Genomic DNA, 15,028 nt, shown 5'->3' with positions numbered 1-15,028 from the left:
CTGGCCACATGACCCGGAAGCTGTACGCTGGCTCCCTCGGCCAATAAAGCGAGATGAGTGCCGCAACCCCCGAGTTGGCCACGACTGGACCTAATGGTCAGGGGTCCCTTTACCTTACCATGGTGCTCACTGCATGTTCATAGGTTGCTTCCCATTGGAAAGATCCTCTGATGGGGATGGCAAAGGAAAGTTTGGGATCTGGCTCCTTCAGTGCATTTAACACAATAGAGAAATGTTGTTAGAGGCCAAAAGAATCAGGGTGATTTTGATTCCCATATATCAGCTGTGTGTGAACAGGAGTGATGTTAATACTGAACCTCATATCGCTCACACTTACTTATAGACAGGCTATGTCACAGATAGTTGAAGCCCTGGCAATGCATTCAATGATTCAGTTCTTTAACAATGTCCCTGCTCAATTCCACACACTCCACATGACTGATATACGCATGGAACACCTTACTGCTTTTATTGGAGTTGATAAATGCCATTTTATCATAGAAACCAATAAAACATTGTACAAATAAATGCCACAAGCTTTATTGTTGCTGGAGCTGCAACAGGCTTAAGAGGGCTACCCCTCTAAAGATACTGGAAATGAATCAGTTGTATGAGGTTTTATCCTCCGTTGGGAGTTGCGTGTGGGTTGACATAACTCAATACAGTGTTAGCACCGTAAGATTATCATGTATCTACAGTGCTTTATGGAAAATTTAAGCTTGAAAATAGTGCTCTGCAAAATGGAAATTTCCTCTTTTGGATTTTCAAAAATTGTGCACCTGGGTTTTATTACTTTATTCCTTATTCCATTATGACCAGTTAACACCTCAGCCTTGAACATGTGACTTAGTTGTATATAGGTGCGTGCTACACAATAAAAACATGGCCCTTGTGCTCATGCCCTACTCAGAGGCTTCCCATAGGCATTATGCTGGCCCCTGTGAGCTCAGGATGCTGGGCTATATCCCAGCAGGGCTCCCCTCACATTTTAGAGCAAGGTGTTGGGTGATGACTGGAGATTAGCAGAAGGAACGAATGGAAAAAGTTGGTCCTTAGGGTACCTGGCCAGGTAACGGTTCCAACACTCAGAATTAGATACCTGCACTCTTTGTGCAGCCTGATTTTATGGCTTTCACGGAGTCCACTTCCTTCACCTGAAAATCACAGATTTGTAGAATTGGGGCTCTAACTCACAACCCTGAGATTAAGAGCCTTAAGAAACTCAATTTCAGAAATTATTAAAAGAATGGGGATGTGCTAAAGAGTATATGAAAAAACATTGTTCTGGAATAAGCATGTAATGAATGATGCTTTACAGGGTTAAAGAAAAAGAAAAAATGGTGTAAAAAGTACAAAGATGGAAGTAATCTACATTAGACACAACAATACAGTAAGAGTAAAAAATCTGAGGTCTTAGAACAAAGGAAGGAAGTCAATATGTGTATATGTATGTATTGACTAGATTAGAATGATGATATGGTTTTATTTGTTTTGTTTTTTGTTTTGTTTTCCTTTTTTGTATGTTCTGTTTTCCTTTTTTGTTTGTATAGTAGTATTTTGGATTAAATGTTTGTAATTTTTGTTATAATTTTGCGTTGAAAATAAAATAATTAAAAAAAACAACTCGATTTCCAAGGCGGAGCCGAGAGTCCCCATTAAGACCAGCAAGTTGATGATGGCACAAAGTTTTTTGGGCTGGAGTCCATTTCATCAGCTGCATCGTTGGTCTTCAGGGCAGCCACCAAACTGTCTTAGCTGGCTTGTGTTTTCCATCAACTGTTCCACAGTCTCCAGAGTAGGGCGAAAACGGAGCAGGTTCTCGGAAAGGAGCGCGCCGCGCCGTGGCGAGAGAAAGGCGCTCCGAAAGCTCAGTCTCGCCCCCACTACTCCTGGAGTGGCTTCCCGAAAAGCTTGTGCGCCTGCGCTCACCGCCCCCAGCTTTCACGTGAGGAGGCGCGCGGCCAATCGCCAACGGCCTCGGCACCGCGTCAGCCTGCGCGCCGAGGAGGGGGAGTTTCCCGGAGAGATTCCATTTGGAACGTTGAGTGTTCCTAAGTTCCATCCGCGGAACGTCGGGGCTCCTCCTCGGGAACCGACGGCCCGCCATGTGGCGGAGCAGCCGCTGCTTGCGGGCGCTGCTGAGGCTGAGGCCTTGGCAAGCCGCGGGAAGAGGAGGAAGCAGCGGGTTGCGTGAGGCGGCGGCGGCTCCCCGCGTTCTCTCTCTCGCGGGCTCGCGGAGATTCAGCGCGGCGGGCAGCTCGGAGCTGCGGGATGCAGAGGTGGAGCAAGGCTTGCAAGACGACGGGGCAGCCGGGCAAGAGCAGCGCATTCGCTCCGGTGCCGGAGAGGCTGCGGGTGCGTCTGGTAAGTAGCGCTCGGGGTCGCCGTCGCTGCTTGGATCGGGGCAGGCGGGTGGGCCTTGGACAGCTGTAACCTCCTCGCACGGTGGTGCAGGGTCAGGGAGCGAAAGGTCCCGGGGTTCAGCCCCCGGAATCTCCAGGCAGAGCTCGGAAAGGAAACCTTGGAGCGCCGCTGCCTGTTCGTGGGGGCATCGGTGCGTTGGAAGCACGGGCAGTTTTGGCGGTGCAAGCTGCTCTCCTATGATCAAGGGCCAGAACGACTGGCCGTCTGCAGGGGCAACCCTACTAAGCTTTTCGACGTGCGATGCGCATGGGTCCTCCTTTCATAGAGTTGGAAGGGGACCCGAGGGACATCTAATCAAGCCCCCTGCAGTGCAGGATTTACAGCATGATGCTGTTGCCCTAAGAAGAGTTTGTAGAAACTGCAGTGTGGACTTTCTGCTACATCACGGATGAGCTCCAACCCCATCAGGCCCATTCCCAGCCCGTGGTCAGGCCTGATGGGAGTTGTAGTCCGAAAAGATCTGGACGGACACTGTTCTAAAGCCTTTGATACCCACCCTGTGCGTGGAAGTGGTGGCTATGTTCCATTAATACCCCTAGAGACTGTGCATATTTAATTTTATTTATAGGAATATATATTTACACACACACACAAGCTCATTAAGAAAATCAAGATAAATACAGTCAATACTTCAAAGCATGTAATATTTTCAAATGTTCTCCCCATAGCTAGTGCAGGAAGAGAGGCAGCTGGCCAACTGCTTCCATACTTGTGTACAAGTAGAGGAGCCATCTCCAACCTGGTCCCTCCACACGTTGTGGACCACACCTCCTAAAAGCCCCAGCCAGCAAGGCCAATGGCAAGGGATGAATTCCTTGGCTGCTTTCCACCAGAGAGCAGATCCAAAAGCACCATAGCTCACCAGACTTCACTTTCAAAGTCCTCTTCAGTGAGCTTTCAGATCCTTGCAAGCTCAGTGCATAGGGGGCGCTGAGTTTTAGCTGATACCCCAAAGGCGCTGTATATTACCAGGTCCTGTAGCTTGATCCACACTGGGTTTAGCGCCATTTCATGTAAAGCTGCTTTCCGTCTATTAAACCTCTGTAAGAATAGAAGCAAGTCAACCTAGATTTATTGGAAGGAAAGAGGGTATGATGTGTACGTAACCTGGCTATGATATAGGATACCTTCCAGGGTATGATGTGTACGTAACCTGGGACATTGGTGTAACAATGGAAGAGAAGGGACTGAGCTGGAGTGCAACTTGAGAGGGCAAATTCCATTCCAGAAGAAAATTCAAACAATTTGTGATTTAAGCGATCACAAGTTTCAAGGGGTGGTGGGAAAGTTTAAACTGTGAAACAATAGCACGTCTCTTGCTTACAGCCTAGGGTACTTTTGCCTGCAGCCAATGAGGGATCTTGATTGCTTAGTTTCAGTAGTGAACCGTCAGCTGCTCTTGTTGGTAACACACAACACATTGAGCTAAATTGTAAATAAAATCTTTTGGGGATTATTCATTATTTGGGTCACCTCACTGATTACCTCAATTAGTCCCCTCAGAATAATAAGCAGTTAACTCTTTCCAGAGATTTCTGCATTTCCCCCCAGGATTTGTTATGCAGTTTGAAAGGATAAGGCCGATGTGCCTGGCTGCTTTTCTCTTCTTCAAATGTGACTCATTTAAAAGTGATATGCAGTAAGAAAAATTGTATTTATGTGGTGTTCCCATGCAGCATTCCCTGTGTTCAGTATCTTGTTTAAACTGGGTCATAGCCACTGTGCGTGTATTTGTGTGTAGTATGAACTCACCATAATTGCATCCAGGCAGAGAACATGCTGGCATGCTAACAACGTACATTTAGATGAATTAAATCCAGCTTAGAAGCAGCGTGTGTGAGATGCCACTTGTGAAAGTTTCTCTTGCACACTGGTGTCAAATTTAAAAATTGCCACAGAATGGAAATGAGTTGGAAATTATAATTCAGTTTCAGTTTGGCAAACCAAATAGTGGAACGGCATATTCCAAAATCCTAGTCCAGAGTTAACAGAGGCACTCTTTGTAAACCATAGGTAAAGGTAAAGGTACCCCTGCCCGTACGGGCCAGTCGTGTCCGACTCTAGGGTTGTGCGCCCTTCTCACTTAAGAGGCCGGGGGCCAGCACTGTCCGGAGACACTTCCGGGTCACGTGGCCAGCGTGACGAAGCTGCATCTGGTGAGCCAGCGCAGCACACGGAAACGCCGTTTACCTTCCCGCCAGTAAGCGGTCCCTATTTATCTACTTGCACCCGGGGTGCTTTCGAACTGCTAGGTGGGCAGGAGCTGGGACCGAAAGATGGGAGCTCACCCCGCCGCGGGGATTCAAACCACCGACCATACGATCGGCAAGCCCTAGGCACTGAGGTTTTACCCACAGCGCCACCCGCGTCCCTTTGTAAACCATAGTTTGCAAATAAGGAACTAACCCCAGGAATGCATGCACCCCTTTCCTTGCTGCAATCTTTTTTTCTTTTCCACAGTTTCATTTTTATCATTCTGTTGCCTCTTTCAGATCATGTCTCTTCAGTATTCAGCATTGACTACATGGTATCGCTTCTGAGACAAGAAAATGCCAAGGACATTTGCGTTATTGAGTTGCCTCCAGAACTGAAATACAGCCATTATTTTATAATTGTCAGCGGGACATCTCCCAGGCACCTCCATGCCATGGCTCAGTACCTGGTCAAAATGGTAGGTCAACTGCTCTGCACTCTTCTTAGCTTGGAGAAGCTTATTAACAGGGATGGCTGGGTATATACAAAGTATACTTGCAAATTTGCCCATTTGGGGAAAAATAGTAGATAATAAAATATAAGGCCCTGAGTATACCAAAGATTTCTGAATTACAAAGGAGATAAATTGGCTTCAACTAAGAGTGGGATTCCAGGAAAAAAGGTGCCCCAACAGGAAATTTGAGGAATATGGGAAAGGCTGGAGGAAAAGGCATGATTTATCCCATAGATGGGGGACCTCTGGCTCACCATGTTGCTGGACTGCAGCTCCTTGCCATTAGTGGCACTAATGTTGCTCTCAAATAGTTACTTTTCAGGGGTAGCAGGGGAATGGGACTCAGCTGACCAGGCAAGAGCTTTTCCTGCCTGCCTTTCCCCACCCCCCAGCCTTCATAAGGGAGCAGTTTCCAGAGGAGGAGCTGGGAGAGGAATGGGACTCTATGCTGGCCACCAGGGAAGAGCTTGTTCCACCTGTCTTGACCTATCCTCCAGCCCTCAGAGCTTTCAGAAGGAAGTTGCTACCATGGCCATTCTGTGAATGTGTTTTGATGTAGTCTTCTGCTCAGTTCAGGTCATGGGGGCAGCAAGCGTGTGTGTGTGTGAATTCAGCAGTGCTTTTGTTTTTGTTTGTTAACGTTAATATTTTGTGGATTATGAGTGTTGCAAATTTTACGTGACTTTTTGCGTGGTTGTGCTGTTTAATCTATTTTTTTATGTTTTGTTAATAGTGTTTTGTAGAAGGTAGTTGTTTTATTATTTAATGTAATTTATGTTGCAAATGTGATGTTCTACTATGTTATTATTTATTGTATGTATGCCACTTTGTGACTTGTGAGAGTGAAAAGCAGCACATAAATATAATAAATGAAATGAAATGGCAGAAACCAAATAACCTAATAAAATAAATGATGATGATTTTTATTATTTATATCCCACCAATCTGGCCAGGTTACCCCAGCCACTCTAGGTGGCTTACAGCATATGTATAAACATAGTAAAACATCAAACATTAAAACAATTATTAAAACAATAATTGTGACATAGGTCTCGTTTACTGCCAATGTTGTAGGAGGGCAATGTATAGCATACCACACTTGTGAGTGGTAGCAACCATTTAATGGGTTTAATAACTACTGGTTTTCTGTTTCAGTACAAGCATTTGAGGACAGACTGGGATCCCCATGTTGTAATTGAAGGGAAAGATAGCGAAGATTGGATTTGCATAGATTTTGGTAAATCGTTTTGTTTCTAGTAATGAAGTGTCCTGGGTATAACTAGCTTGAGAGCGTCCTGGGTATAACTACAAACTAGCAGAACACATTTGGATAGAAGTGGCTTCTTGCACCCAAACATACAGTGGTGCATAATTTGTTAACACAGATATTAATATCCTGCTTTCTGACCCTGAAGAAGGCATGTGACAGTTTGGCGAGTTGTTCTGGCTTGGATACGAAGTACTTAAACTCTGGTGCTGTAGAAGTGAACTACATTGCAGGATTCTTGTATACTACTGTTTCAGCTCAGTGCTCAGTAGTATTCCGGACTTTTGTAAAGTACTCACAGCCTGAGCGGCAGTAGTCGCCCTTCCAAGCTGCCTTGCTACAGACATGCTACATAAGCATGATACCTTCCCCTTAAGATCATAAATATAGCGGTTTACTTTAATGAGAATTAAGGCATTTAAATGCCTTTTCAGTAGGAGGAAAAGGTTTGTTTCCTGCCCTTATTTAAGGGGAAATGAAAGTGGGTGGCTTGATTCAATCTTAAACTATAGTTTGGAACTGTAGAGGAAGAGGAAGTTGTGGCAGGCTTCAGGTTCTTACACTCCCCTCTTCCCATTCCACCAGTCCTTGTCTGTTCATAGACTGAAAGCAGGCTAGTGTTGAGAGCTGGCATGGTCAGGCACCTGCCAAGGGCTCACATGCAGGGGGGCCATTGACAATAACCTGCTGGATTTGTTCATTACAACCACCACCCAGGTCCATGGGGAGCAGGGATGAGCAAGCAAGTAACTGGGGGAGGAATGCCAAGAGCTGCCACTTTTGACAAGAAGTTTCCTCTTAATTTAAAGCAGTTTAGTCCATAAGCTAAGTAAAATGGTTCTCGAGTTTACATGTAACAGGAAATTGTGATTTGGTTAAGTGGAAGCTTTTATATTGCTTTTCTTGTGGGCAAAAGAGGGCAGGGAAAAGGGAGTGCTAACATCAGTTCACCCCCAATTACAGCGAGCCTATGAGATGCTTAGCTGGTGGGTTGATTAGAAGTTTTAGTGGGGTTATGTCCAACTCAAAACACACTTATCTGTAGGAGAACCATATAGACCAAATTCACTGTTGCTTACTGTGACTCTTCTCATCCTCACAGGTAATATTGTGATCCATTTCATGTTGCCAGAGACACGCGAAATCTATGAACTGGAAAAGCTGTGGACACTCCGATCTTACGATGATCAGTTGGCACAGATACTGCCAGAATCCTTGCCTGACGATTTCATAATTGGGCTAACTCCTGAACAGCAGTGATTGGTCTCCCAAGTAGGGGAAAGAACAGGTCTGCATGAAATACACCGCACAGCTGAGACTTGGGTTTCAGTTATTGGCAGATGCAGCAGGAAGAGAGGACAGAAGCCTCAATTGGAGACCTTGGTGGCAAACAGAATCATACAGAATACTCCTCAAGTGAATATAAAAAAGGAAACTTGGTTTATGTATTGCAAAAAGCATATGTTGTGGGTATAAAGCAGAGATTGACTTCTGAGAGCCTAGTCATAATTCCCCACCCCACCCCAGAATCTGGGTTTTCTTACAAGTAGCTGCTGGTGGAACAAAAGTTGGTTGCTGTACTACATTATTGGCAACAGGTGAAAGTCTGTCTGAAAAGTATTTTGGTTAGTAATTTAGCCCAAAGTGGAAGAAATACATTCATTCTAAAATGGTTTTAGAATTTTATTCATTAACCTGGGCACCTGTTGCCTATTGCTATAGGTCAGTTGTAGTCCCAAAACATATGGAGGGCTGAGTTTGCCTATGCCTGCTATAGGTGCTCCTATAACATCAGCTTGGGGGTAATGATTGGCTGATCCATTTTCCTTTTCCAGAGGTTTATTAAGAGCAAACGAGAGAAGCCACAAGGGCCATTTGGATTTTGGTGCAGACCATTCTAATAGACCCAGCAGAGTTTAGAAAGCTCAGTAGACCTACTACCATGTAGTCGCCTGTCTGCAACAACAGAACTGCTTTGAGTTGTCTTACTCACCAACCACCATCATCCCAGTCAACATCCACCCAGAGCTGTACGAGTGTCCCATTGTTGTCACACAAACCACAAAAGTGAGCCACATCTAATGGAACTGTCTCAACATGAATGTTGGAAGTACTACAACATACCCAAGTTTAGGGAACTCAAAGGTCAATCCAACTAACTTAGGCAGAAAGGTTGTTGTGTGCTAGATGGCTAGTGGCCCAAGTGTGATTATTCTAGCCCGGGCATCCCCAATCTTCGGGCCCTCCAGATGTTTTGGACTACAATTCCCAACATCCCTGACCACTGGTCCTGTTAGCTAGGGATCATGGGAGGCCAAAACATCTGGAGGGCTGCAGGTTAGGGATGCCTATCCTAGCCAGTATGAGTACAGGCTTTCAGACTAACATAAGGGCTAGTTTCCTCTTCTGCCATCACTTTGAATGGAAACAAGGAAAATTCAAGAAAGCAGAAATGCTTCTATATTTTGAATATAAGTAGTATATACAATAGATGAAACAAATTTAAGGTAACTTGGAAGAAAACATTCTAGGATAGTGAATTTAAATTAATGATGAATAAAGGCTTGTTTGAAAGAGCAGACAATTGGTTTTGAGCAATAAAACCTTGCTTCATTTCATCTATGGCAGGAAGGAAGAATGAACTGATCTAACGTCACAAAGTTGCTACAAATACAACTTAAGATTCATTGCTTTCTCTGCACAGAAGAACTAACTTCCAGACATACTGGTGAAGTCCTCCATTCTGTTCTAGAAAAATGTGGCAAACATTAATTTCATTAAAACAGTCCAAAGAAATGGTTTTCGAACACAGCTATTGTTGCATGTAAGTGAAATGACTGTCACAAGAAAAAGCGCTCATAAAGCAATTGGAACTTTAAAATGGAAGTTGAGTACTTGACAACTAAGGCTTGTACCCAATGTAACCTCTCTTTCCATCTCAGCACTATGATGGCTAGGACTCCCCTACCCCACCCCAACACCTGTATTTGCACATGGAAATGTGTATTTGGCAATGTGCACCACTGGCATGTAACCCATGGAGGGTTAAGGCAACACTTGGAAGTGGTCCTTAGGTAGCCACCACTACCCAAGCGTGCGGACCCTTAGATTATAGAGTGCGGACCCTAAAGTGGCTTTTGTTACCAAGAAGTGATTTGGGTGGGTGTCATTCTCCATTCTAGCTTTTTAAAGGATCACTAACACAAAAACCAGTATGCAGCAACATGCAGCCATATTGAAATAGTTTTGTCCTCTCATTACTGGTTTGCATGTTTCTGTTCATTAAACATTTGAAATACATTAATTTAATGCTTTGAAATATTTTACTTTGTCATGAGAGAATGGGCCCTGTTCTCTCTCTCCTCCTCTGATTTCTACCATTGGACTGGGGGTTTTGTTTCTCATTTCTACACCATTGCTGCTGTGCAAGTTGTCCCTGCATGGGATACTTCACACACCACTTTCAAGGAAGTGCCAGGTGTGCTGTAAATTCTTTCAGAAAAATGTAACATTAGGAGAGAGTTAAAAGCAAGCAAGCATTTGACAGCCTTACTTTATATCTTGTTAATGAAGTGGCACATGGTATGAAACAAGTTTACACTGGGATAGAACTACCATTGTCTTCTACATGTTGACATGCTATTGGTCTATATAATTGCATTCTGATGCTTGACATTTATTTGAACAGTGGCACTTAGCATATGAGGGGACGCGGGTGGCGCTGTGGGTAAAAGCCTCAGCGCCTAGGGCTTGCCGATCGAAAGGTCGGCGGTTCAAATCCCCGCGGCGGGGTGCGCTCCCATCGTTCGGTCCCAGCGCCTGCCAACCTAGCAGTTCGAAAGCACCCCGGGTGCAAGTAGATAAATAGGGACCGCTTACTGGCGGGAAGGTAAACGGTGTTCCGTGTGCTGCGCTGGCTCACCAGATGCAGCTTGTCACGCTGGCCACGTGACCCGGAAGTGTCTCCGGACAGCGCTGGCCCCCGGCCTCTTAAGTGAGATGGGCGCACAACCCTAGAGTCTGTCAAGACTGGCCTGTACGGGCAGGGGTACCTTTACCTTTACCTTACTTAGCATATAAATTTGTTGTTTTTACTGCCCCGCAGCACACTGATGACTGCAGAAACCCTGTGCATGCATGTAAATTTGCAGCTGTCTCCATGTGCACCATTATACTGCATCTCATCGCCATTAAAAATCTGTTCCTTCTTGTCATAGGCCACTGGAAGAGGACTCATCCCCATTATCTTATGACTGCTAAGTTTTAAGCTTATATTGAAGGTCTTTGTACATGGAGAGTATTGGGTTGATGGGCAGTTTAAACTGCTCTCTTCAAGTCCAAATCCCCTAAGCAAATTTCAGAAGTTTGCAGCTATTCAGTGTTAACCAAGGTAGGCAAGGATGCCATATCACAGAACAACCAGTGCCTTCTCTGTAAGGTTGCAAAAGAAGGCTAAGATCTCATTTCAACAACAAATCATTTAACTGCCATGTTGTGGAAGAAGGGAACACAAAAGCAGTCACATATGTCTGATAATAGGAGTTAAACTCTTTATTCCATTCAGAGGCATCTGGCAAGTGAAGCTGCATTGGGGGCACATTACAGAGGAGAAATGATCAATACTTTTGTGAATACTGAAGTCATTTACAGAATCACTTCCTACCTATTTCCAAGTACTCCAAATTACCAAGTCTCAATTGAAAGTAAAAGACATGATTTTACCATTCTAAAGCCTAGAAGTTTAAGAAAAATTACAATATTTAAACCAGCAGATGTAAATGCAGCACTTATTTTGCAAAATAAAACTGTTATGGAAAACAAGTCAATCTTTCCCCAATATTAAGAAAAGGATATTGAATTCAGACAACAAAAATTCACACTATGACCTTCTCTCAATTCTTCAGTAAATGTAAATTCATTGTAAGAAAAGTCTCCTAAAGATTAGGTTAAGTACTGTCCAAAATAGAAAAGAAACTTTCATTTTTCCCTTCTGCTAAACTACAACAAAGATTTGTGGTTTTTAAACCAATTAGTAAAGAAAAGATCCAGTAAAAAAGAGAGAGAGAGATCATTTTTCAAAAGTTATCTAACCTGTACAACAACGATCTTTGGGAAAATGATCTATTCTATGAAGAAATGCCTCTATTTTAATATCAATCTAAGAGGTAGATCAACAAAATGGTGAAACAAACTTTTTTTTGTTTTTGCTAATTGTGCCCCTCAAATCAGTGCAGCGTAACAGTTCCAATCCTCTCATGCACAGAAACATCACAAACAAAAGGGTCCGAGGTAATAGCAAGGCTCGTGTACACGGGCAGGCGCGTACGCACACAGCAGTCTTTATGCACCATGTGTTGCCACATTGTTAAAACTGAGGTAGACTGAAGTTTATTGTAGAAACTCGAATGCATATTACCACAATCATGATTCAAATTACATTCTGAAATAAAAATAAATTTGGTAAATTTCCTGCGATCCCTGCCTTTTGATAAGTTTTCTTCCTCCTTTTTTGTGGTCAGTTGCAGAATGTGCATAAATCTTGCTGTTATCTTATTTCATTAGCCAAGCCTGAGGTTGTATTCTTTTTATTTTATTTTATTTTTAAAAAAACCTTCGAAGTGGCTTAGTGTGGCCCTTAGTAGCGGCTGGATATGTAAACTTAGCCTTTCAATACCTTTAAATGAGATCAAACAGCGTTCGATTCCTCCTCCTCCCCCCACCCAATATTATGGTAACTGAAAACGGTATGGAGCTATCTGCTGGAGGCGCAGAGAATCCACACCTCTGAACTGCTCCAGCAGATGAAGAATCCTACCAAACCGAAGATGAAGCTTGCTCTCTGAAACAGAACCGGCAAAGTACAAATGGGCTGCAAATGTTTAGGTGTAGCGTTAGTAGGTAGGTTGTGATGGTCAAAGGCACAAAGGGTTCATGCATTCAATCAAGTACAAAAAGAAAAAAAAAAGTCCAGTCTCCAAAAGACCTTCTAAAATTTACCCCCAAGCCCCAACCTCTTGCCATCACTTCCTTGTTCTGTTCCCAACAAAAGTACCATCAAAAACTTTTTCATCCCATCGTAAAAGAAAAAATAATGGCATTGCTGCTATCAGAATGTTGGCATTTGTTTAAGTATCGTTTGAACATTCACTGATTCCCTACCCACCCCCACCCTAAATGATTGTGTTGACACCCTCAGATATAATCAAAGACTCTATTTTTCCATCTCACTCCTGTCAGCCAGCAGTTAGAAGCAATCTACTATATTTCTTTCCCTTCCCCCGCTCAATAAACTCTGTAGTGCTCCTGACTATTGGCTGATCAAATTTTTCTTTTTTTAAAAAAATAAAATGCTTAAGAACTATTAGCTTTATAAAGTATACAAAATACCAAAAAGGAAAAAAAAAGGAAAAAAGAAGCAAAAAAGGAACAATTTCTTATTTGAGGTATTAAATGCCTGAGGTAGTTTAGTAAAATGCATATTTATCTTTTCATGCCCTGGCCAACACCAATGAACACTTCCCTTAGTTTATACATGGCAGTGTTATGTAAAAATGCAACCAAATGTTTAAAAGAAATGCCACTTGGTTAACATTGGGAGTAACACGTAACCTCGTTGTCAATGCCCTTGTTCCAAACCCCGCCCTCCCTCCCCAAACCCCACCCTCCAATTGTCTTTTCTTCTTTTACAAATGGACCTAGAAGAGCAATGCCTTTTCTTGTTAAATCAGTGAACTCAAAAGAGAAAGCTTCATTAAACCAAGTTCTATAATTGCTGGGGAATAGCAAGAACAATAAAAGAAGGCTAACAAGTTTATGTTAAACTGTGAGGAATAGAACAAAAGGGAAGTGAAGGGGTCCTTAAGTTTAAAGCTGGGTTTCAAAAGTAAGAGAGCCTAAAGAATACATTCTCAGAGACAGCATGCCAACTGTGGCCTGGTCCTCAAACAAGTGACTGGCTTTGTGAAACATCTGCATATCATTCCAACAGGTGCCCAGAACCTGTCCGTTACAGTCTCTCTCTTTGGTCTGGCATCTGTCTCCGAAGGGTCTTTTCCTAAACCTTTATTTCCGTCTCTGCTGTGGCTGTCCACTTTGCGCTGTCTTTTGTTGCTGCTGCTGCCTTCTTACCTGAGCCAGAATTTCCTGAATTTTTCGCTGGGCAAGCTGCAGGGAGTTAACAAAATTCCAACCGTCACCTGTCATTTTAGGTTAACTTTTGTACCGCTTGCTTTCTCATCTCTTTCTCTCCCCCCCCCCCAATTATGTTATTCAAATGCGACTGTAAATGCCTTCAAAATAAAGAAGACTGCAATTATAAATGTGCACAGCAGATAGCACATTTGGTCCCTGAAAAATGCTGCTACAATGATTAAACCATTAAAATGTTCTCTCTCAACAGCAAATTAAATATACCAGTACATATATAAAGCCAGCCACATGAAAATCATTAACTTACACAGAACCAAAAGTGTAAAAAGGACTTTTTTTTTGCTCACCAAAAGACAGGAAGCGAGGGGACAGGTGAGAATCCCACAGTTTAAAATAATCCAGTATTTACTGATAGTTGAACTAGTAACAATATTTCCCCCTTGTTTTCTTGTCAGGACTACAAAGGTAATGGCGAAATTTCAATGGGTTCAAGGGGAAATTTCAAGCCAGCTCATTTTTAACTAAATTTCTATTCTCGTCTTTGGGGTAAATCACTGAAAAAATCGAAGGTCTCTGTTTATACCTACCTGGCATGCATAGAAATGACCAGTAATTTTCACAACCACCTGATCATTTTCATCTGGTGTCTGGTCACGAGGAACTACAACTTCGGCACTTGTCAAATTCTGAAGCTCATTTACCTGTGTAAAACAAATCGTACAATCACTGCACTGCTGTACCATGTTTTATAACATAAATTGGGGTTGTTGTTTTTTAAAAAAGTAATTGGTTTATTAGTCAACTTTTCGTCAGCTACTTGCCGTTTTGCCTCCTTTACCAATAACTCTACCAGCAGCATAGGACGGCACTTTTATATGAGCTTCAAGTTTCACTTCTTCCTTAGGTCCAAAGAAATTTTCTTCCTTAAGTTTCCCATAGATTCTTCCTTGGGCCTTTAAAATAAAATATATGCCAATCAAATCAGTCTGCCACTAAATTCAGCCCTACATACCAACCCCATGAAGCTACAGAAAAGATTACGTTTCCTTTCTAATTCCATGTTATCAGCAATAGGCATAATGGTAGAAACAAATCTGAAGATTATGTTCAAAAAAATTAAATTACAGTTTTGATAAATTCATACAATTATTTTACATTTTGGCACCTGACACAAATGACATCAGGATGAGAATGTACAAGCTTCTGGTGGTGACTAGAAGAGGGCAGAAGTAACTATTAGGAGAAAGAAAAAGAAAACCCCTAAACCATACCAGGAGCATTGAATTTGCAGTTATGGAAGCACAGTGCAGAGAGACATGGAAGCCCTATTTCTGCGAATGAGCACTTTGAACTGAGGACTGCAAATAACACTACCATGATTTTGCTGATTGGCTGCATTTAAAACAGTCACCACATAGTTGCTTCTACCTACATTTAAAAATGTTAACAGGTATACATACGCTTTTATGCTTAACATGATG

At 42.9% G+C, this 15,028-nt stretch overlaps 2 protein-coding genes across 4 annotated transcripts in view; one reads left to right on the top strand and one right to left on the bottom strand.

Annotated features, from left to right (window-relative positions):
- The first annotated feature begins 2,003 nt into the window (after window positions 1–2,003).
- MALSU1 (mitochondrial assembly of ribosomal large subunit 1) lies at window positions 2,004–11,850 on the top strand. The gene is made up of 4 exons (XM_082194019.1): window positions 2,004–2,364; window positions 4,917–5,095; window positions 6,287–6,368; window positions 7,501–11,850. Exons 1-4 carry the CDS (start codon window positions 2,106–2,108, stop codon window positions 7,656–7,658), a joined length of 678 nt encoding a protein of 225 aa, XP_082050145.1. The 5' UTR covers window positions 2,004–2,105; the 3' UTR covers window positions 7,659–11,850.
- IGF2BP3 (insulin like growth factor 2 mRNA binding protein 3) overlaps window positions 10,932–15,028 on the bottom strand; it is a 70,585-nt gene continuing 66,488 nt past the window's right edge. For all 3 annotated transcript variants that reach the window (XM_082193933.1, XM_082193935.1, XM_082193934.1), the window contains 3 exons: window positions 14,369–14,500; window positions 14,135–14,248; window positions 10,932–13,562 (listed from right to left, as the gene is read on the bottom strand). In XM_082193933.1, coding sequence (XP_082050059.1) covers window positions 13,461–13,562; window positions 14,135–14,248; window positions 14,369–14,500 — 348 coding nt within the window. In that variant the 3' untranslated portion in view covers window positions 10,932–13,460. The remainder of the gene's footprint in view (window positions 13,563–14,134; window positions 14,249–14,368; window positions 14,501–15,028) is intronic.

This window comes from Podarcis vaucheri, assembly GCF_965113315.1.
Source record: "Podarcis vaucheri genome assembly, chromosome: 12".
In the NCBI taxonomy this organism is placed as follows: domain Eukaryota; kingdom Metazoa; phylum Chordata; class Lepidosauria; order Squamata; family Lacertidae; genus Podarcis; species Podarcis vaucheri.
Note: the sequence above shows the minus strand (reverse complement) of the source record. Positions and strands in the feature narration are given on the sequence as shown.

What these genes read in the sequence shown, in the direction of transcription:
- MALSU1 (XM_082194019.1), top strand. Translation starts at nt 2,106, where the DNA reads ATGTGGCGGAGCAGCCGCTGCTTGCGGGCGCTGCTGAGGCTGAGGCCT. An exon ending in AGAGGCTGCGGGTGCGTCTG is followed by an intron (nt 2,365 to 4,916) that starts GTAAGTAGCGCT and finishes TGCCTCTTTCAG; the next exon opens with ATCATGTCTCTTCAGTATTC. An exon ending in TTGGATTTGCATAGATTTTG is followed by an intron (nt 6,369 to 7,500) that starts GTAAATCGTTTT and finishes TCATCCTCACAG; the next exon opens with GTAATATTGTGATCCATTTC.